At 38.1% G+C, this 22,352-nt stretch overlaps 1 protein-coding gene and 1 long non-coding RNA gene across 6 annotated transcripts in view; one reads left to right on the top strand and one right to left on the bottom strand.

The window, feature by feature from the left end:
* pdzd2 (PDZ domain containing 2) overlaps positions 1-14,011 on the top strand; it is a 176,449-nt gene extending 162,438 nt beyond the window's left edge. For all 5 annotated transcript variants that reach the window (XM_088629527.1, XM_088629525.1, XM_088629526.1 and 2 more), the window contains 6 exons: positions 359-3,563; positions 5,772-5,889; positions 7,674-7,775; positions 9,619-9,892; positions 11,047-11,187; positions 11,936-14,011. In XM_088629527.1, the coding sequence (XP_088485653.1) occupies positions 359-3,563; positions 5,772-5,889; positions 7,674-7,775; positions 9,619-9,892; positions 11,047-11,187; positions 11,936-12,102 (4,007 nt within the window). In that variant the 3' untranslated portion in view covers positions 12,103-14,011. The remainder of the gene's footprint in view (positions 1-358; positions 3,564-5,771; positions 5,890-7,673; positions 7,776-9,618; positions 9,893-11,046; positions 11,188-11,935) is intronic.
* Positions 1-22,352, bottom strand: part of LOC148673190 (uncharacterized) — a 330,310-nt gene that overhangs the window by 294,032 nt on the left and 13,926 nt on the right. The window lies entirely within an intron of this gene.

The following is a 22,352-nucleotide window of genomic DNA, read 5'->3' as shown; positions in this document are numbered from 1 at the left end:
AAACACATTTAACATTTAATGTTCTGGAATATGAAAACTATTCCTGACATATGAAAATCTCACAACTTCATACAGTGTATAATGTGAAGTATTTCTTCATCTAACCTTTTAAAGAAAATTCCTGTTTTCTTCCTTGAATGTTTTGCTGGGTTTTGTATCTAAAATTAGAGTACTTGAACCTACAATACCCAATGAAAAGAAAGATGTGTGGGTCAGTCTTCAGGAGTGTATTCGTGCAATACAGCAAAAATGTTGTTTGTATCCCTCCAGGTTTAACCACCCAGTCTTTAAATTCCTTCATTATTTTATTTGGAATATGTCTTGTAATCGAATATTATTTTTCATTTCCCCTCCACAGCTGTAGATCGACTGTCTAGCATAATGATGTCATCAAGCACCGATGGAAGTTCCAGAATGGATTCCTCCAAGACTTTCATTTCTGAGGAGAGTGTTGAAGATTTGACTAGGAAAGAGCCTGTTAGTACAGAAAATGAGCTATCTACACATGAACATTTAGATTCTCAGACCTGTTTAAAAAACTGTGAAAAGACAAGCCATAAGAATGATATTCCTGTCACCTATATTGATGACTATATAACTGAACTAAGTGCAACAGATGAAGGGGTTCTTCATGCAGTGGATACAAATGCAAGCCCAGATTTATGTGAAGAAAGAAGTACTTCAAAAATATTAGATGGCAGTAAAATGCAGGAAAATGATTGCAAGTTGGGTCATTCTCATTTGCAACGAAATACATTGGATTTTTCAGTTTTGGATTCTGGGAATAAAGGCCGGCTTTTGACGGTCAGTAAAACATTCTTAAATAGCTACTCCAGGAACTTCAGTAATTTGAGTGAAGACGCAACTTGTATTCCAAATGGTGTAAATGAAGAAAATGTTTCATTAGCTCCTAAATCTATGTACAGTACAGTAGATGATAGTGACTCAGAAACAGATTCTGCTACTGAAAATGGACACCATGTGGAAAAACCACATAGTCGTGATCCCAACCAGTACACGGATCTTCAGATAACAGACTCAGATGAGGAACACGTTGAGATCTGTTACAATGAAACGCATAACTCCAGCTCTCTGAACCAGTCTGAGGCACTAAAAGTTGAAGAAAGGGTTCAAAATTTAATGCCTCAGCATGAGAATTCAAACTCTCTTAGTATAAAGAAAGCACATTCCTTTGAAGCAAATCAAGAAGCGTTACCTTTTTCACTGCAAAAAAGGTCTTGCTCAAACCCGGCTTCTCTATGTCAGACAGACAAAGAAGTTCCCATTCGTTCTGAAACTTTACAATTGCAATGCACATTATCTTCTGACTCTGACAGTGCTGGAAAAAACAATGGAAATTCAGAAAGAAACCGCTTCATGAAAGATGAAGAAATGGTTTGTCAATCCAACAGAGACATTTCCCCAGACAACCCAAGTGAGTTATCAGAAGAGAGTGGCAAAAAAGTTAACTGTTCATCTAATAAAGGGGTAGAACCTGCTTCACCAAGTCAACGTAATGCTGGAAGCTCTGCTTGCATTCATTCAATGTCCCACAGTGTCCCAAGATCTCAAGATTCTGTTTTAAAGCTTCAAACAAATTCATCAGTACCTTTGAATAAATCTAGTAATCATGTCTCATCACAAACATCTGCCCCCGAGATGAAGAACTCCCTTTATAGCAATTCCAAATCGGGGGGGGGAATTCTTACAGCACTCACATTAAAAGACAGAGAGAAAGATAAGGCATTTCCTCTAGAAACAAAAATGGATGCTTCACAATTACAAACTATTTCCTCTAGTCCCTTACCTAGGACCTCAGGAATGAAAATGCATTATGAAAGTACCAGTTTGTCACAGACAAGTAGTAGGAGCAAACTCCAGGATAAAAGCCAGAAAGCAAACACAGCACCCAAGCTGAAAGGCTTAAGTATTAAAAGTAAAAACAAGGTACAAGATCCATCTACAACAAAACTTTCAAAGTCTGAAGGTGTTTCTCAGAAGAAACAGCAAACATCCCTCATTCAGTCTCCAAAGGTTCAACCCAAGAGAGTTTTCTTAACATGTAGCTTAAAGACAGGTAAGCAGACAGAGAAAAATGCTACATTGCCAAAATCTTGTCAGCAGAGGCAAGACAAGAAGTCGGCTGATCTGGACACCTCCTTCAAAGAGGTGAGTGATTCGGGTTCTGAACCACAAAGGGAAGAATTTATACCTGGTCAGGGGAATGAAGAAACAACCATATCACAAGAAAAGCAATTTTCTCAAACAGTGCTGAAACCCAAGGAACCAACTGAAACTTTTACAACACAAAGAAGTTTCATTGAAGTGCGACTTTCATCCTCTTCCTTACCATCATCTTTAACGTCCACGCCAATTTTAGGGCGTAAGGAGACTCCTCAAAAACCTGCAGATCCTCCTATGCAGGATACAGCTTCCCAATCTTCTAAATCTATAAGTACAACAAGTTTATCCCCTAAGCATACTGTAACAAGTCTATTAACACAGAAGGATTTGTGCAGTAGTGGAAAAAAAGACGAGTCAATACTCAGTACTCAGGAAAGACATGGCAACCCTCCTAGTCTTTATGTTAATACAGAAGAAGTTGGCACTAAAACGGACAATACAGAGACAACTCAACAGGGTTCAGCAAGCAACGACATTTATTTTATCCACAGCCAATCCATTGATGTTTTTAAATGTCCTACAAAAATGGAAATTGATGAGCAAGTCAAGGCAGTCAGGTCTAGGCAGGAGGTTATGAAGTCCGACAGAAAAAGTTACTCCATTGAAACTAGTGCTCCCCCAGACCACAACTCTTTTTCTGTTAGACAAAGAATCAAGTCTTTTGAGAACCTGGCCACTTTTGACAAACCAGTTATTCGGACCATTGATATTCAGTCCTATGCTGCCACTTCCAAACCTCTGATGTGTAGGAGGTCCTTAGGGTATGTAGTGCCAACAAGTGTCCATTCAATGGATGGTTGTCGCTCCTTGAGAAGAAGTTTAAGCTCCTGTGCTGACAATTCCAGTGAAGCTCCAGTTAATTCTCCACAGCATCTGAGGAAATCTCCATCCAGTATGGCTCTGTTAAATTTTGAAACGCCAACTACAAAGATTCCCATGGAATCAAATGCAGAAGAGAAGGCTATGAGTGTTGTACCGGAAAGTGAGTATGTCAGCATACCACAAACTCCTCCTGTAACCAGAATCAGGAACATAAGGGATCGCTCTGGCTTGTCTCGCTCCAGACTAAGAGAACTCAGGGCATTAAGTATGCCTGACCTTGACAAACTTTGCACTGAGGACTTTTCCAATGAAACTGGCATTGCTACTTTCAAAACTGAACTTGAAGTCACACCCAGGAGGTGCCTAGGGAACCCAGCAGAGAGTCTTAATAATTTGCACTCTGTAGCCTCCAGTGGTTCAGATGTCATGAAAGTGACTGAAAGCGCATTGTCTGGTTTCACCAGAAATGTGGGGAACCATGGATTGGGCTTTGATGAAGAACCTTCTCAGAACAAGGCCCATGAGGCAGAGTCTTCAGATAAGAGCTGGTCAGTCAGGTGAGTGGGATGGATGTTTATATTATCTATATTTTTATATTCCATATTCAGTTACATATATCTGAAGTGCTAGTGAGCCTTCTCCCTTATGCTGACCAGTTTTAGATTGCAACACATTATTGTTTTTCTCAGGAAAATGAATATCAAATTCCACCCAGACAGTACCCTCATTAATTCATCAGTACCCAATATGGAAAACATCAGCTTTTAGATTTTGTGAAAGTTTACTTTCATAATGTAAGATAACCTGGATATTAACAATGGAAAATAAGTAAACCTCTTGAGGTATGACATTGAAATGACCCTGAATAGATTTGGAAAGCACTGTGTTTTGGCTCAGGAAAATTCATTGCAAGGAAACAGTCTGTAAAAACATTAAACAATATCCATTATTTCAAAATGTTTGAAAATTGTGGTTTGGACAAAAGTATATCTGTATTTATTAGACTTGTTTTTTAATCATCATAGAGTGGGGTTACTGTTTCATCATTATGAGTGGGATGAATGTTTCAGTTCACACACTCAGTACTGCTGACAAAACAATTCTGTAAATATGCACCTTCCTGATCTCCTGAACAAACATGGAATTCTTTGTACATTGCAAGATTTTGTAATAAAAAATGGTTTACAGTTTAAAGGAAATCTTGATCAGGACTGGAAACACTTAACAATGTAGTTAAGGAGATCAAAGCCTTAAAATGTTTTTTAAAGTTTAACGAATTGTGTTACTGAAAATAATTGCTCAAGTTTGCCAAGAGTCAGTTACAAGAATTTCTACAGGTTTTTGTGCTAGTGTGAACAATGTGTTAAAGTTCTAATCAGCTGTATCCCCTCATACTTACAAAGAGCTCTGGGTTTAAACAGCTCATCGACTACTCTCACTGGTCAAAATATTAGGAACCTGCACAGAATGTGTTGTGCGCAACAGGAAATACTTGAACTTGGAATTGCAGGTATTCCCTAATGTCTTTTCAAGACTTTTTTTTAAAGGACTGCTTGCAGTTGAGGTTGTGATCGTGATAAAGATCTGTGGGATTCAGGTACACATTCCACTATCATTAAGTTGTCACACGCTTCCTAAGCCAGTAAAAAAATACAGGTCACTAAGAGAGTTTGTTTTGAGCAGTAGAGTGTATAGAGGGTGTTTTTGTCAGACCTCAGAGGGCAGTTTTGAGTATTTAGCTGTTTAGATGATAAACACTAGTAGAAAAGTAGTAGTAGAAAAACCACAGAATTTGCGTTTCTGCATGCATTGAGTTAAGCCTGCTTTTTATGCTGGCAAAATCAGTGAGTATAGATACCAGTTTAGTTATTGAATACCAGTGAACAACATATTTTCTTTGGTTAATGTTACTGCTCTGGGACCTACTGTATTTGCCTGAATTCTGGAAATTACCCTTTCATGCTCATAAGCCAGATGGCTTGAGTTGATATGAGAGTACGCCAGGCCACAGAAAACTTGAAAATTCTTGACCAAGCCAGTTTGGCTGCAACAACCTGGGAAAAAAGAACAAACACCAGCTAGAGGACTAGGATTTGCCAAACTATAGGTATTGCTTTTAGTTGTTAATGTAATCACCATTTCCATTACCCTGACATATAGGCACAAGTATGGGTTTTAACAGTATATGAAAAATGAATCATTTAACTGTTGATACTTTATAGTAAATGTATGTTCATACATAATTAATATTTATTAAGGAAAACAATTGAATTAATGTAGAATATGCTATGAATGTATTAACTTCATTTGCTTTTAACATGCACTTAATAAGAAATGGATTGCTTCATGCAAAAATGCTTCACAATATCAAGACATTTTATATTTAAGATATTTGAGGAGAAAGGTTTACCCTTAAGCTTTCTTTTATAAGCTTTCTTATATGAAAAAAAAAACAAAAGTTGTCTATACAATACTAAAACTGTGAAGAGTATTCACTGCAATATTGATGAGCATGCATTATTAAATTCAAAATTCTTGCCTAATAAATGGATATGAGGTAATAGAAAAATTTTCATTTTGGCTTTTTTAAAATATATTAATTTCTTTTCAGTCTTATATAAGATAACCACAATTTGTACAGTATGTCTATCGATTTCATAGTCAGCTGTGACAAAGTCCATAATTTAATGTCCAGCTGTTGTTGTTTTTTTAAACTTGAGAGATTGTGATGTTTTTACTTTTAAGGTATTTTTATTTTCTTTTAGTTTAAGGGAGTTATCCATCTCCACCATTGATCAAAACAAGCTGCAGAGTATTCTCACCTCTATGAAGGATAAACTAGATGTGTGGACCCTAATTCAGGAAGCCAAGACTCAGGCAGAGGTAAACAGAACACAAGACTACGGCTAACATCTATACTACATCTCACAACAATGAATCTTATTCTAATCATATATTTTGAGAATCTTTTGTTTTTTTTCTCCTTATGAATTAGCCCCCCAAAACGTACCTTAAACCTCCCTACCAGATCATCTTGTATCATGTGCTCTTGGTTATGAGCAATATGGAAACATCAAAAAAGTGAAACAAGATACAAGATAATTTCATTTCTTCCCATTTTATTTTTCACAAATGTTAGCTGGAAAAGCACAGAATCAGCTCGTTCAATGTGTCTTGCATCTCTTTAATTATCCTTTCTAGTCATATTTTTATGAAGTGGAATATCAGGACCATTAAGTGACTTGTACCAGACCCACAATGTTATGGAGAACTACCACAAGACAAAGATTAATTGGATCCTTTTCTTTGTTTTGTTTAAATTACCAAACTTTGAGCTTACGTAAACCTCCATCATACCTGCTCTTATTATCGATTGTTTGAAACTGTAAAATTCAGAGCTTTTCTTCTTATCTTTGGAGCTTGGTTAACTATGAAATAAACAGAACAAATAAGCTTTTGCATCTCTGTCATTGTAACCTTTCAGTTAAAAGTGACAAATTAGAGGAGCCATTCATCCCATCTTACTTGTTTGATTGTTAGTAGATTGATTGATCAGAATCTAGTACATCTGTTTCTTTAAGGAAACTAGTGTATCGTCTTCAACCATATGGCTGGGTAGATTGTTCTAGACTTAGTCACAACACTTGGACTGGTCCTTGAATTAATTCCTTCAAGTTGAACATAAACAGTGCCTAAACTAACATGCCTTTGAATTGAAGACTTATTATATCCAGGGTGACTATCAAATCCCTGCTTTCAGCAGAGGAATACTTGTGCATACATGCGCTGCCGGAAAAGTGTTATAATAACAGGAGATCCAAGCTGAGTACATTTGAATTGACTGAAACAAAACTTAATGTCAAAAGTTAATGCATAATTACCAATGGCAAGTGTTTATTGGATTCCTCCATAACCTAAAGAGTAATAGATAGTAATAACAAAAAAATTATTTCTGTACCTTTTTATCATTCCTAAAAAAATCTACCTTTCTTTGAAGTAAATATTACACAACAAAGGAATAAACTGACAATTTGCTATATTCATGTTCGCTTCAAGTGTGAAACACTGAGAATGTCATTACAGTATACTTCATTGTATAATTCCTATTTATTTAAAGGTTACTAACAATGGGATGCCTCACTATTGTATCACAATATGTGGAGAAGTGAATTAACTATTAATTAACCTTTTTCCTTGAAAACGATACCAATTACAACTTGCATATAGACAGTTTAGGACACTAGTAAAACAGCCATGTAATAAGGAAGTGAGTGTTAATCAGATTAACCAGAGAAAACCCATTCCAATGCATGGAGAACCTGCAGACTCCTCACAGAATGTGCCCCAGCCTGTAATCAGACCCAATAGCTTAGAATAATCAACTATTACTACATCAAAGAATAAAGCCAATGTATAAAACATAGGTTTTAATTTAGATTTGAAGTACTAACAGTGTAACTGTCCCTCATGTCCTTCAGAGAACTCTTAAATCAAGTAAGTGAAAAATAGAAAAACAGTGAGTCACTGAAGAGTCATTATTTTTGTTTTTGTTATAAATATTGTAGTTAGTCATTTTTGATCCTGAAAGAAGATAAGTTAAAAAGAGTGTCATGCAAGAGCTATTTTGTGGTCTGTTTTTTATGTTGTTTTTTTCCCTGTTCTCACAGGTTAAAGATGATATTTACTTTGTGGTCTTGATAAAAGAAGAAGGTTCTGGTTTAGGCTTCAGTATTGCTGGAGGAGTTGATTTGGAGCAGAAATCAATAACTGTAAGTGACTCATGCGTAAACGGGTGTGCATATGTATGATTCAATGTGTTAGTGTGGCTGTCCGGTATTGGTGAATTTTGTTTGAACATTGTGTTATACTAAAGTATTTGGTGTACTTGGTAAATTCCAAGAATCAATATTCTGCTAGTATCAGATGGGCTTATCATATTAGGGAATTTGGGGATATTTTTGTAAATGTCTTCTTGGATTTACAGAGAGCCAAACTGTAACATGATTTTTAGTTTTTAGTAGGATCATTATACCTTTTTTTAAATACCAGCTCAAATGGAATAAAGGGGAACTGCAACACTCTTTTTATGTTCTGGGGTTAGAAAAAATCTGCATTGATGAGTGCATTTCAAGCCACAATAAAAGTTATTGTGTACATTTAACTTATAAAACCCCTAACATCACAACATTTCCAAGTATGCACAGTGCCATGTTCTGCGATTCACAACAAGGCAACAAAACTTCCCATGAAGTGAATCGGCCCTATTACATTGTAAACAAGCTGAATGGATTTTTTTGCAGGTGTTACAGGTCTTTGTTGGTATGAATATTATTTACAGTATGTAATCACCAGCATTTTCTTTCAGTGGGTGATTTGACTTCAAGATGCTGTGTTTCATTGTCCATGTTATTAAGTATATATATATATGTGTCTATTTGGCAACCCAGTTTCATATTCATTGTTCTAAGGATGACACTGAAATTTCTATACTGACTAAACCTACAGCGTTCGTGCTAGAAAATTATCTGATGTAGTAATATATAGATTCAATTGCTTATCTCAAGAGACCCTCACTTCTTTTTAAGTATTACCTGCTTTACCATTATAATAGTTTTACCATTATAATATTATTGCCATTATAAGAGATCACATCAATTTCGTGTATTAGGAATTGTCTTTTCACTTACCCCAACTTGCTCTCCATGAGACACACAGACAGGGAGAGAAGCTTGGGGTCAGAGTGCAGGGTCTGAAATTTATACAGCACCCCTGGAGCATTTGGGGTTAAGGGCCTTGCTCAGGGGCCCAACACAGTAGGACTCCTCTGCTGGTTACAAGATACGAACCGGCAACCTTCCAGCCACAGACACAGATCCCTAGCCACAGAGCCATCGCACCACCACCATTATACCTCATATTATATAATTACTTTTTTATGTTTGACAGTTGGTGAAATGCATGTATGTGAAAGGATTAATGTAGATGTCTTATGAATATAGTTTTACCCGTTCCTAAATTTTATATGAAAAAAATATTCTTTGGCTCCCCTGTAAGTTGAAAAGTGGAATTGCAAGCTTTGAAATAGTTTAAAGAAAGCTGTTACGCATTGAAAGGAACCTGGCTTGCCAGAGGCCTTGTTTAAATAAAATGAGTAAATTTACACAAAGATAACTTTTCAGTGTATTTTATGTGTATACAGTGATAGGTCATAATAGGAAATATCCTGTGAATACAAAGGGTGAAATGGGACTTAAAAAGTGAGGAAAATCTTAAATATAATGATTATTATGTTATAGAGATTTTTTTTTTCAAATAAACCAATCCAGAATGTTTTTCCCTAGGTCACTTGTTGGGATGGGCCCTATTGGGTGTACTGGACAAACAGGCACTGCTGGATAAAGTGGCTCCTTAGTACTTGTGTATTAGCTGCAGTAGAATGGTAACACTAAAATTATTCATTACAAATAGGATAGAATATGAATAAGTGATACACTTTATAAAAAACTTAAAATTGCCCATGTCTGATAAGGTAACACACTGACCAAATTCATTTTATCATTTAGTTTTTACTCGTTTGAAACTCAGCTCTGTGCTATTTTGTGTGTCAAACAGGTTCACCGAGTGTTCTTGCGTGGAGTAGCGGGTCTGGAAGGCACCATTCAACGTGGGGATAACATTATCTCAATCAATGGAACTTCCTTAGGAGGTTTCTCCCACGGAGAGGCTCTGTCTGTGCTCCACCAGGCCCGGCTACCAAGGCATGCTGTGGTCATTATCAAGAAAGGAAAGGACACTGAACCCACGTCTCCCAGACAGGAAGTGGCCTGTGTTACAGGAAGGCGTTCACAATCCACAAGAGATGTTGCCGTAACAGAAACAGGAACAGGTGGGGGATCAAGCCAGCGATACATCCGCTGTGAATTTAAAAATTTCATGAATTCTTAAACACATTGACACCAACTGTACTGTAAATAATTGCTGACTTTCAGTGGAAAAAATCAAGAGCATTTAAATAGTTTTAAAGCAGGATAATGCAAGTCTATGTACTGAGTAAACTGATGCAACATCTCTTCATTGTTAAAATTTCCCTTAGTTATTAATAATAATGTTATTTATATGTTCTCATTAAACAGCTTTCCAATGAGGTGATCTTCACATTTTACATTAAGAAAATATATCCCCACAATGTGCTTTCAATAAATGCATATGTCATATGCACACACTGACAATCAAGGAAATAAAATAAGTGTAAGAGTATTTTTGAGAAGGGTAATAGATCTGTGGTCATTAAAAATTCCAGGACATTTCTCGAAAAGAGTAGGGGTGTAACCCCGGCGTCCTGAACAAATTTCCCATTGGCCCTTACCAATCATGGCCTCCTAATAATCCCCATCTATGAATTGGCTTCATTACTCTGCTCTCCTCCCCACTGATAGCTGATGTGTGGTGAGCATTCTGGTGCACTATGGCTGCCGTCATATCATCCAGGTGGGGCTGCACATTGGTGGTGGTGGAGGGAAGTCCCCATTACCTGTAAAGCACTTTAAATGGAGTGTCCAGAAAAGCACTATATAAGTGTAAGCAATTATTATTATTAATTATTAGATCTGAGGGAGGACACATTCATGTCCACTAAAACAAACTGCAATAAAGACATACTCAAATAAATCTATCATTCAGAGTCTGAATTGAAATACAAAGATGGTAACTTTCTTTTCTTTTGTATTTCTTTTCCATATTGTATTTGATATTGTTTATAAATAAATGGATCTAACCATAGCAGGTCTACTGATAACCCTTCCAAACCACCCCATTACAGAATTGGGCTTAATAATTAGGTTTTGTAGCTAAGTAATAATTATCAGGACAAATGCAAAACTGCACTATAACTGTTGGTAGCTTTGCTGGTTGAATTCTTTATTGGAGTGGCAAGGACTGAAGGTGCCACAAGATGAATATCCATGATGGTACCTTCTCTTTGAACGAGCTGAGATCACCATCCAAAAATGCACAACACTACTAATTAATGCACATTTACAGATGCAGGCCTGGATATGTCTGTGGATGGTGCTGTGACTGTAGAGCTCCAGAAAACATCGGCAGGCCTTGGTTTCAGCTTGGATGGAGGAAAAGCTTCCGTGCATGGGGACAGACCTCTTAACATCAAGCGAATATTCAAAGGTACTGTGCCACACTGCTCACGAGCTAAAGGTCACCAGTGCTGCCATTGCTTCTGATGCAAAGGGTACAGGTCATTACTGTTTGAATAGTGACAACTGACAACTGTGCAAATATTAGTCTGTAGTGTCTGATGAATTTACTAAAATATTAGCCTTTAATCCTGCAAGAAAACAGCAGACAATGAAAGTAAAAAAATACAACTTTCCATATACCATGAATAAAATGTGCCCATCTTAACATCAAATGAGGTTACTGGGCTCATCATTGGGCAAAAGCACTGCCTGTTGATGTTGAAACAAATAGCTCATTTTGTAGTTCAAACAGGCAAGGTAACTTTCACTTCCTGAAATTTAAAGGCTGCATTTTACATGTGACCTATAGATGGAGACATTCTCAAAGCATAATGAAGGATTGCAGAAATCTTTTAATCTGTAATGTCCACACTTAAAAAAAAAAAAGTCCATTCCTTCAGGACAAAATGTTGTATTAACAATTCACGTTAATTGAATTCTTTCATCTCTAGTGTTGATATTGTCAGAGGAAAAAAAAATTTTGGGGAAAAAACTAAATATAAAATGGTTTGAAGTTCAAATTTGCCTGATGACTCCGTTCTTTATTGATGCCCATCTTTGAATGGGCAAATAATTATGTGCCTTCAACCTTGCATATTCTTCAGATAATACTTTCAAGCATGCATCTTGACCCCTGACCTTTTAATGTGCTAAAACAATACCTGTGTTGCCCACAGGCGGCGCTGCTGAGTTATCTGGAGCTATAGAGGTTGGAGATGAGGTCTTGGCCATCAATGGACGATCCCTGCAAGGCCTCATGCACTATGATGCCTGGAACATTATCAAGTCGGTCACAGAAGGACCAGTTCAGCTGCTTATAAGGAAGCCTAAAACAGCTGTATGACAATAGCCCCACTTTATATTCTGTATATATTAGTTTGCAATGAAATCAAAACTTGTTTGTGCCATAACATGGGAGACTGATCAATTATGTAAATAAGAGACTTTTATAACTAAACAAATAATCATATTTGCTATTGTAAATATATAAATACACCTGTGTGTATTATGTATATATTCTTGTTTACACACATTCTTTTCCAGAACATCGGTAGAGTTAGCTCTGTTTTTATAAAAATCTTGACAGAAACCAGTAATCATCTGATCTGTCTGAATATTAAGGATATTAAATAACAGCTTATGCAAGTCCCCAGTTCAAGTGTTTTTAAATACAATCACTTAACCAACCTGTACCACTGTCTTTGGAAATTACACAAGAAAAGATATGCACTGAACCAATTCATAATTTCACTGAGGTGTATCATGCATAATGCAAATAGATATCAGTGCTTTTCAATTTGACACTGAACAAAATTGCATTTGTGATAAAGGTGTGTGAATTTGATCTATCATAGCACTGTCAGACCCAATAAGAGTTTATTTGAATTTTGAAAATGAGTCTTTTAACCACCACAATGATAAATATTACACTCAGCTATATAGAATTTTTAAACGTTTTGTAATCCAAGCCACTTTTTTACATATTGCATCTTCTGTTAACAAATGTGATGTGATTTTCCTCATCTTAATTTAGGTTAATCAATCCAACAGTGAGAACAAACTTACTCAGAGGCTGCAAAGAAACAAGTATAGGTTTATTCCATGCTGAAAAGAGAAGAAAAGAAACAATGTTTTGGCTGTGGAGCCTTCTTTGGGTGTGAGAAAATGGTGGAAGGTTCCACAGCCGTAACATTGTGTCTCTTTTCTTCTCTTTTCAGCAGGAAATAAACCTATACTTGTCACTTTGCAGCCTCCGCATGCTGACGCAGCTCACTACTTGACTTACTCAGAGGCATGTTACTCTACATTGTTGGTCTCGTTTAAAAGCAGGGCATCTTTGCTGCTGTGTTAATTTTTGCTTTTTGTATATGGGGATTTGCTATGTTTGAAAATCATTTGCGCTGTTTTAAAATCATAAGGGTTCCCAATGCAGTGTAAATGTACTAACAAGATTTTTCTTTTATTAAGATTTCCACTTAATAATAATATTTTGTTAGATTTTTCAAAGATGTGTAAATAACTCAAAACAGGAGGCACTTATTTCCAGAATATGGAACAAACTACCAAACTATATGAATCCTATCCCCTGGCCTTCTTTAAGAAAAATGGATAAAAAGAAAAAGTTAACTAATATCAAATGTGCTAGTTGGACTGAATAGTTTCCTTTTATTTGTCATCTTTATGTTCTTAGTAGCTTAAAGATTAATATGAGAAATAGAAGCCAATAATGTGTGTTTTTTTCTGAAAGGTTTATATCAGTAATATATTTTTTAAGGTTTTATTGAGCAGGAAGGTACTTTGCATCTTTTTATGTCCCCCTTTTGATGTTATGCACTTCAGCTTGGAAAGCTAAGGTGAGAGAATTTGTCAAGTGGATTACCCCCAATTATTGGGGTTTTGTTCCCAGACTTTATTTTCCATTTTATTGCAAACTAAAATCAAAAGCAATGTAAGCTAAAATGAGGAATATTTTTGTGTTATTTATAAAATTGGACTTCAGAAGATCTGGTCTGCAAGTGTATATCTCCTGAATGTGTGCCAGCTTTATAGTGCTGGTGTGTTTGTGAAGGTAGTAGCAATGAAAAAAAGAAGACGAGAACTGTGCTGTATTTTGTGACAAGAATACTTTAAAAAGTTCACACCCAAGTTATTTTATTCATTACATTGAATGATTTCAGCTGATGACAGGTTGCATACAATTAGAGATTTGTTGGAAACTTTTATTTCCAAAAATAAATAAAAATTCTACAATGTCAATGTATTCAGTTTTACCATATGATCGCACCAGACACATTACATTAAAAACTTTTTGCTGTCATAAGGTGCCAAATAAGAAATATTGTGAGCATCTTTCATGAATATTTCACACATTGTAAAAAAGATAATAAACCAGGTAGTTAATTTTGTAGATATGGGTTTTACCAATTATAACCTTATGCTCTGACGTAAATTAACTAATCTGTTACCACTGTTAGAGGATATTGGAAAATTTAATTACTCAAGACATTTATAGATGATGATATACAGTGCCTATAGAAAGTCTACACACTCTTTCCTAAGTAACACATTTTGTGGCCTAACAGCCTGAAATCAAGAATCAGAATTTATTTAACCTTTATTTACACTTTATTTACACATTGCAATGCAAACTAATGAAAAATTGTGAAATATAAAACAAATGTCCAAACATTCTGAAATGTAATTGCAAATGGAAACCTAGAAAAATGTTAAGTTTACACACTCCTGAGTTAGTACTTAGTGGAAGCACCTTCTGCTTGAATTACAACTAGAATTCTGTTTGGATAGGTCTGTATCAATGTAGCACACCTACATTTTTTTAAAAACAGACCTGTGGGCCCAATAAAAACATTGAATAATTTGTGAACCAATGATTGGTAAGTTGCAATGGGTTCGCAGTTCAAATTTATTTTGGCAGATTCATCATCTGATTTCTGGTGCAAGTTTGCGGTAGCCCGCCTCAAAATATGCGATAGAAAATATGATAGTGGGGCGCAAAAAACTAAAAGAACGGTGGTTAAAACAGCAGTGTGAGCAGGATCTTCTTAAAAAGATCCCCAGATTGACTGGTTATTTCAAGTTTCAGAGCCGGACCCTGATCCTGAGTTTACGGCTAATGTTGCAGCCAGTGCTACAACAACTGCAGTTGAAAAGTTAGCTGCACTTAGCTCTAGCCTGGACGCAGTCTACATCAACGCCGATCATGAGGACGACAGCTCCCGCAACGGAATCAATGGAACATGAGTCAGAAGCAGCGCCATCTGAAATGCCACCACCATTGCTGTTGTACCTGATGCCGTGGAGCTAACAGAGGCTGCAACACCAGCTTCTGCTTCCTATAGCTCGGACCTAGCATGCTGGGGTAAAATAAATTAACAGATGCAGCCATACTGGGCAAAATTGGGTCCGAAATCGTGTCAAAACCAAGACGTGGATGTTGCAGCATCGGAAAGACAAACCTCTATTTTTTTGTATTTCTCTAAAACCCTCTTCAAAAGAAAACTCAGAAAAAGTGAGTGTGTGTCAAGAGAATGGCTGGTGCATTCCCCATCGAAAGGTGCAGTGTTTTGTTTTGGGTGTAAATTTGGGGACAGAGATATTCAGTCCAGACTGACCATAAAGTGACTAGAAAAATGCAGCCGCACGCTTGGCTGAATGCGAAGTGTCGGAGTGCCATATAAAGGCTATGGTTCTATACGTTATGCGCTGTGCTGATAATGGTCTAATAGATTCAGAACTAAAAAGACAGTTTGACAATGAATATGAGTATTGGAGAAACGTTTTGAAAAGGGTGGTTGCAGTGGTGAAGTTTTTAGCAGAGCGAGGGCTGCCTTTTAGGGGACGCAGCCTAGGGGCCTCTGATCACCTTAATCCGCCACTGGTCCTAGTCCGTGCTGCACACCTGTAACAGAAAGGTTGCCTCCACCATGTCTTCCGGTATGGATGGTGTTCTCTGGGTGATGTGCTGTATTCTTTGGTTTTAAGCCAAAAAGTTCTATCCTGGTTTCATCATACACAAAACTTTTTTTTTTATTCACACGGCTTCAGAATCTTCACAGTGTTGTTTTGCATACCTCAAACAAGACTTAATGTGGGCTGTACTGAGTAGTGGTTTTCTTGCAACCCTCCCATACAGCCTAGACTGGAGGAGAGCCTGAGATGTGACATGTACACAGTGACCAGTCTTTGACTTAAAGGCCTGCAAGTCCTTCATGTTGCTGTTGAATTTTTGGTGCCTCTCTGATTAGTCTCCTCCTTGCTTGATCATCCATTTTGGAGAGACGACCTAATCTAGACAAGGTCTTTGTGGTGCAATATTCCATATTCTTCTTAATGATAATATTGACTGTTTCAAGACTGAAGTTTACATTTTTATATCAATTTTCTGCTCTGTGCCGTTCCAAAATTGTATCCTAGCATTTATCCTTATGAAATACACTACCCACCACAGGAGATCTACAGGAACAGCTGTTTTCACTCAGAAATACAACAGAATCAATACAATTGAATGCAGATAGAGTTGTGTGTTTTGGAAGACAACTGTTCACACCAGAGCTAATTTCCAATCAAATTACAAAGGGATTGCCCACACAGTTCTGCATACAGTGCCTTGCGAAAGTATTCGGCCCCCTTGAACTTTTCAACCTTTTGCCACATTTCAGGCTTCAAACATAAAGATATAAATTTTTTATTTTATGTGAAGAATCACCAACAAGTGGGACACAATTGTGAAGTGGAACGAAATCTATTGGATTTTTGAAACTTTTTTAACTAATAAAAAAATGAAAAGTGGGGCGTGCAAAATTATTCGGCCCCTTTACTTTCAGTGCAGCAAACTCACTCCAGAAGTTCAGCGAGGATCTCTGAATGATCCAATGTTGTCCTAAATGACTGATGGTGATAAATAGAATCCACCTGTGTGTAATCAAGTCTCTGTATAAATGCACCTGCTCTGTGATAGTCTCAAGGTTCTGTTGAAAGCGCAGAGAGCATCATGAAGACCAAGGAACACACCAGGCAGGTCCGTAATACTGTTGTGGAGAAGTTTAAAGCCGGATTTGGATACAAAAAGATTTCCCAAGCTTCAAACATCCCAAGGAGCACTGTGCAAGCAATCATCTTGAAATGGAAGGAGTATCAGACCACTGCAAATCTACCAAGACCTGGCCGTCCCTCTAAACTTTCAGCTCAGACAAGGAGAAGACTGATCAGAGATGCAGCCAAGAGGCCCATGATCACTCTGGATGAACTGCAGAGAACTACAGCTGAGGTGGGAGAGTCTGTCCATAGGACAACAATCAGTCTTACACTGCACAAATCTGGCCTTTATGGAAGAGTGGCAAGAAGAAAGCCATTTCTCAAAGATATCCATAAAAAGTCTCGTCTAAAGTTTGCCACAAGCCACCTGGGAGACACCCCAAACATGTGGAAGAAGGTGCTCTGGTCAGATGAAACCAAAATCGAACTTTTTGGCCACAATGCAAAACGATATGTTTGGCGTAAAAGCAACACAGCTCATCACCCTCAACACACCATCCCCACTGTCAAACATGGTGGTGGCAGCATCATGGTTTGGGTCTGCTTTTCTTCAGCAGGGACAGGGAAGATGGTTAAAATTGAGGGGAAGATGGATGCAGCCAAATACAGGACCATTCTGGATGAAAACCTGTTGGAGTCTGCAAAAGACCTGAAACTGGGACGGAGATTTATCTTCCAACAAGACAATGATCCCAAACATACAGCAAAATCTACAAAGGAATGGTTCACAAATAAACGTATCCAGGTGTTTGAATGGCCAAGTCAAAGTCCAGACCTGAATCCAATCGAGAATCTGTGGAAAGAGCTGAAAACTGCTGTTCACAAACGCTCTCCATCCAACCTCACTGAGCTTGAGCTGTTTTGCAAGGAAGAATGGGCAAGAATTTCAGTCTCTCGATGTGCAAAACTGATAGAGAAATACCCCAAGCGACTTGCAGCTGTAATCGCAGCAAAAGGTGGCTCTACAAAGTATTAACGCAAGGGGGCCGAATAATTTTGCACGCCCCACTTTTCATTTTTTTATTAGTTAAAAAAGTTTCAAAAATCCAATAGATTTCCTTCCACTTCACAATTGTGTCCCACTTGTTGGTGATTCTTCACATAAAATAAAAAATTTATATCTTTATGTTTGAAGCCTGAAATGTGGCAAAAGGTTGAAAAGTTCAAGGGGGCCGAATACTTTCGCAAGGCACTGTATGTGAAAAGAAATGTAAATGGAGAGCAGATCATTTTTCCTATGACTCTTAAAAGCACAAATTCATTGGTAACACTTTAGATCAGGGTGTTTCAAATTAGAATTATTGTTAGAATTATTGGATGTATTGTTAACCATAGTTAACCAAGTGTGCCTGGATTATTACTCTTTTCACCAAAGCTCTGCCAGAGAAAAATAGGAATTAATGTGCCTATTTAACTATAGGTATAGGAATTAACTATACCAACTGTATCCTTACAAGTTGGGGATTATGATAATTTATTTTAATATTGGCTATACACTATACACAGAATAAACATACAACACACAAGTTGCTCTATTTACAAATTTACAGACAAGCCATTTCAGAGGCCTTACATTTTCGTGACCCAGAAAACCCCAGACTGCTACTAAGCATTAAACTCTTTGTGCCTACAGAGGCCAAATAAGAGATAAGATGCCTTCTAACTAAATACAATGCAACCTGCAGTTAAATCTCTCTCTCTCTGCACCCCGAATGCCACAAAATGGGCAATGGGAGCCTATATCCCTATCCATAAAAATGCACCCTAAGCAGGAAAGATGTTTCTGAGGTATCTTTTAACCAGGAAATCCAAGTTCCCTAAAAACACAGAGTAGCATGCTCTCTCTAGTAAGGTTCAGATACTTAGCTCCAGTCAAGTTTGGTTTGGATGATCGTGGTAGGGGTGCTCGCCTGGCGCAAACTTCAAGTTCCAACTCCTCTCTTCTCTCTACCACAGACAGTTTTGGTCTGTCCTTCATGGGAGCATGCCGAGTTTTCTTCAACAACACTGGGTGTCAGAGGTGGCGTTAGGAGCACCAGGTTGGACCTTATGCGGCACTGAGACGGAAGGTGATTACAACCAATTGGCATCCAAATCTCAAAAACAAAAGGCAAAAGTCGTAGATGAAACAAAAGAACTAGGTCGGGTAGCCAAAAGAATCCGGTCGAGTGAATTCAAATCCAAGACGAGAGGCGAGGCGAAGTCGAAGCAAGTGGAAACTAGGTCTGGTAGCCAGAAATCAGGTCGAGAGTTGAAGCGCGCACCAGAGAAAGCCAAAGAGTAATTCTCAATAGTGAGCGTGGAGTGAGAGGGTATAAATAGGGAAGAGCGTGAGGAATGACAATTGATTCATTAGTGCGTGGGTGTTGGCGGTGAGAGGTGCTCGTAGGTATGCGGTTAGTGACACTTGGTTACCAGGAATAACTTTGGTATAGCTCGAATCAGTGCCCAATGTCTCCTGTCGACATTGCAGTGAGAACTCACAGATGAGCTCCGATTGACACTGAGGAATACACAGCTTGCTGCTGCAATTTGAAGAAATGTCAGTGAGGCTGATGTTGTTTGGAGAAATGACGGGCTCAGTGACTTGTCTGTGCCTCTGCTGCTAGGGAGGAGGAAGGTTCCAGGCTGAAGGTTCAAGAGTCTCCATTACCTTCCAGTCTTGTCTGCAGAGGCTGAGTGACGCTCCATGCTGCTCTAGTCTGTCAGACAGTCTGCTTCAGATAATGGCAGAACATGAACAGAACAGAACTAAATAGAACATGCTAGGGAACGCAAGTTTTGTGCTTTGTGGCACTCTGTTGTTGCTATTCCCAAAAACCAAATGGGATTCAATAGAAACCGTAATGTAATTTTTTGGGGAGGAATGACATCTGTGCTCTGGGGCAAGGAAAAACTGCTATAGCAGACAGTCTCTAGGGTGATAGAGCAGAATTACTACTACAGAGTGCTTTGCAGCTCACCCTGTCTTCTGGTGCAGCCAGGCTGTTAAAAAACGACTCTGGTTTGGTAATGACACAGACCACTCACATTCTCTCTCTGAGTCCGTAAAACTCTGGCACTCAATCTACTGACACACTACAGGTAACAAACAAGGCATCTCAGAGGCCTACATCCTCACCAACCAAGACTGCTAACCCTGTACTCAGAAATCATATCTAATGTGTAAAAAGCCCCACAAGAGAAATAAACCTGCTCCAAAGTGAGTGGGTAACTCACTCACTTAACAGGAAAGAATGTCTTTAGCCTGGTGATTCCTTATAAAAGAACTTGCCGTTTAATAAAATAATAGACTGACAAGTTCTCTTAAACAAGGTTCAAATGCTAGAATCTATTGTCTATTAATCTATACTAACAAGGACAATACAAACACAATACAACACACAAGTTACTCTGGATATATAGTGTGTACAGACAAGGCGTTCCAGAGGCATAACATTCTAATCACCCATAAAAACCCAGAGGTCTTCCAAGTATTTGAGTCTTAAATACTCCTAAAGAGGCCAAAGAAGTGACAGGCTGGCTTCAAAATTTAATGCAGGTTCCCTAAAAACACAGAGTACTTAGCTTCAATCGGGTTTTATCTGGATGATCAAAAAGTTGGGGCTCTTGCCTGGCACAGGCTTCAAGGTCAGACTCCTCCTGACTTCTCTCTTTTGTGTTCTGACCTTATTTCTCTTCTTCTTAATGTATAAATACAACGTGTTTCTTACATGGTGTGTTTCTGGACTGCTCATTGACAGTCATTTACCCACAATGTAACTATCTAGGTAAACCAAGATACTTTCTAATAGTTTTTGATCTAGTGATTGGGATCCCTTACATCTTAGCCAACATCCCCTCTGCTTTGAAGCTGGAAATGTTTACACATGGAAATGTAAACACTTTATCTAAACTCTTTAGAGACACTTCCGAATCTCCTAAATCTGTAACAGTTGATTCAAACAAGATCCTCTCACTTGGGATGCTTCTTCTCCTGTCTTCCCCTTCTCTGTCTGTTTCTTCTCTCTTTCCTTGTGTCAGCTTCTCTTATCTCTCTTTATTGGTTTTGAATGTTTACTCATATTATGATTAACTAGAGTAGTTCCCCTGAAAGCAACCTTTGATCTTTGCCTCTATAACCACCTTTAGCTCAGCAAGCATCTTGTCTTCTATCAATTGTTTCTACTCAGGGTTCAACCTGAAGTGCAAATATTGACATTTAAGACCTTTGTAATTTAATAATAATAATAACTGCTTACACTTATATAGCGCTTTTCTGGACACTCCACTCAAAGCGCTTTACAGGTAATGGGGACTCCCCTCCACCACCACCTATGTGCAGCATCCACCTGGATGATGCGACGGCAGCCATAGTGCGCCAGAGCGCTCAACAAACATCAGCTATCAGTGGGGAGGACTGTCCTTCGGATGAGACGTAAAACCGAGGTCCTGACTCTCTGTGGTCGTTAAAAATCCCAGGGCGCTTCTCGAAAGAGTAGGGATGTAACCCTGGCGTCCTGGCCAAATTTCCCATTGGCCCTTACCAATCATGGCCTCCTAATAATCCCCATCTATGAATTGGCTTCATTACTCTGCTCTCCTCCCCACTGATAGCTGATGTGTGGTGAGCGTTCTGACGCACTATGGCTGCCGTCGCATCATCCAGGTGGATGCTGCATATTGGTGGAGGGGAGTCCCCATTACCTGTAAAGTGCTTTGAGTGGAGTGTCCAGAAAAGCGCTATATAAGTGTAAGCAATTATTATTCTTACTGCACCAATGTGCCACCTTCCTGCTTTCTTTAGTGTCTTTTTTAAGTCTCTTATTTAGAAAAAATCCATTCCAAGTATTGTTGTGTGTAATATTGTTGCAACCTTTTTAACCCTCTTATTCTTTGTTGCTCCTTTACTTTCTTCCATTTACCCCCCCCCAATCTGTTGAAAAAACTTCCCTGAGTTTTTACCCACTTCTCACCATGAGGTTTGTGACTCAAAGAAGTCCTTCAGCATTGAATTCTTGCCTTGTATTTTTCTCTTAAACTATTACCTGGTCACCGGTGGGTCCGTTTAAGTTATTATTCTGTGTTCATCCACATTTTATCACTTTACTATTTTTTATCATCGTACCTTTAGAATTAATATAGCAACCCCATCTGCTCTGTTTTAATTGAAACTACTCAAAAAGGAAGGTTCCTTTGACCACAACCTTTCCCTGTACTTATAATCCATTTTGTAAAGAAGGTAGTATTCTTGTAATAGCAGTACACACACATCTATGTCTCCCAAACATGACAATACTCTTCCTGCTCTTTGTGATGACAGACCTCCTTTCACCTTTAGTGTAGAAACAGTGAGAGCCATGAGTACCCATAAAAGAGTAGTCATTTTATACTTCAAAGAAAGAAAAACTTTACCATCATTCATTTCTCTCATCCTTTATCTTCTAAAACACTCTTTCTGCCTCCTCTACAGTCTCAGGGGATGATCAAACTCTGGGCACCAAATAACACAGGGTGACCATCCCTCCTCCACCACAGAATCTCCGTCTTCTCCCTCAT

This window comes from Lepisosteus platostomus, chromosome 4 (genome assembly GCF_059453375.1).
Source record: "Lepisosteus platostomus isolate fLepPlt1 chromosome 4, fLepPlt1.hap1, whole genome shotgun sequence".
Lineage (NCBI taxonomy): Eukaryota > Metazoa > Chordata > Actinopteri > Semionotiformes > Lepisosteidae > Lepisosteus > Lepisosteus platostomus.
Note: the sequence above shows the minus strand (reverse complement) of the source record. Positions and strands in the feature narration are given on the sequence as shown.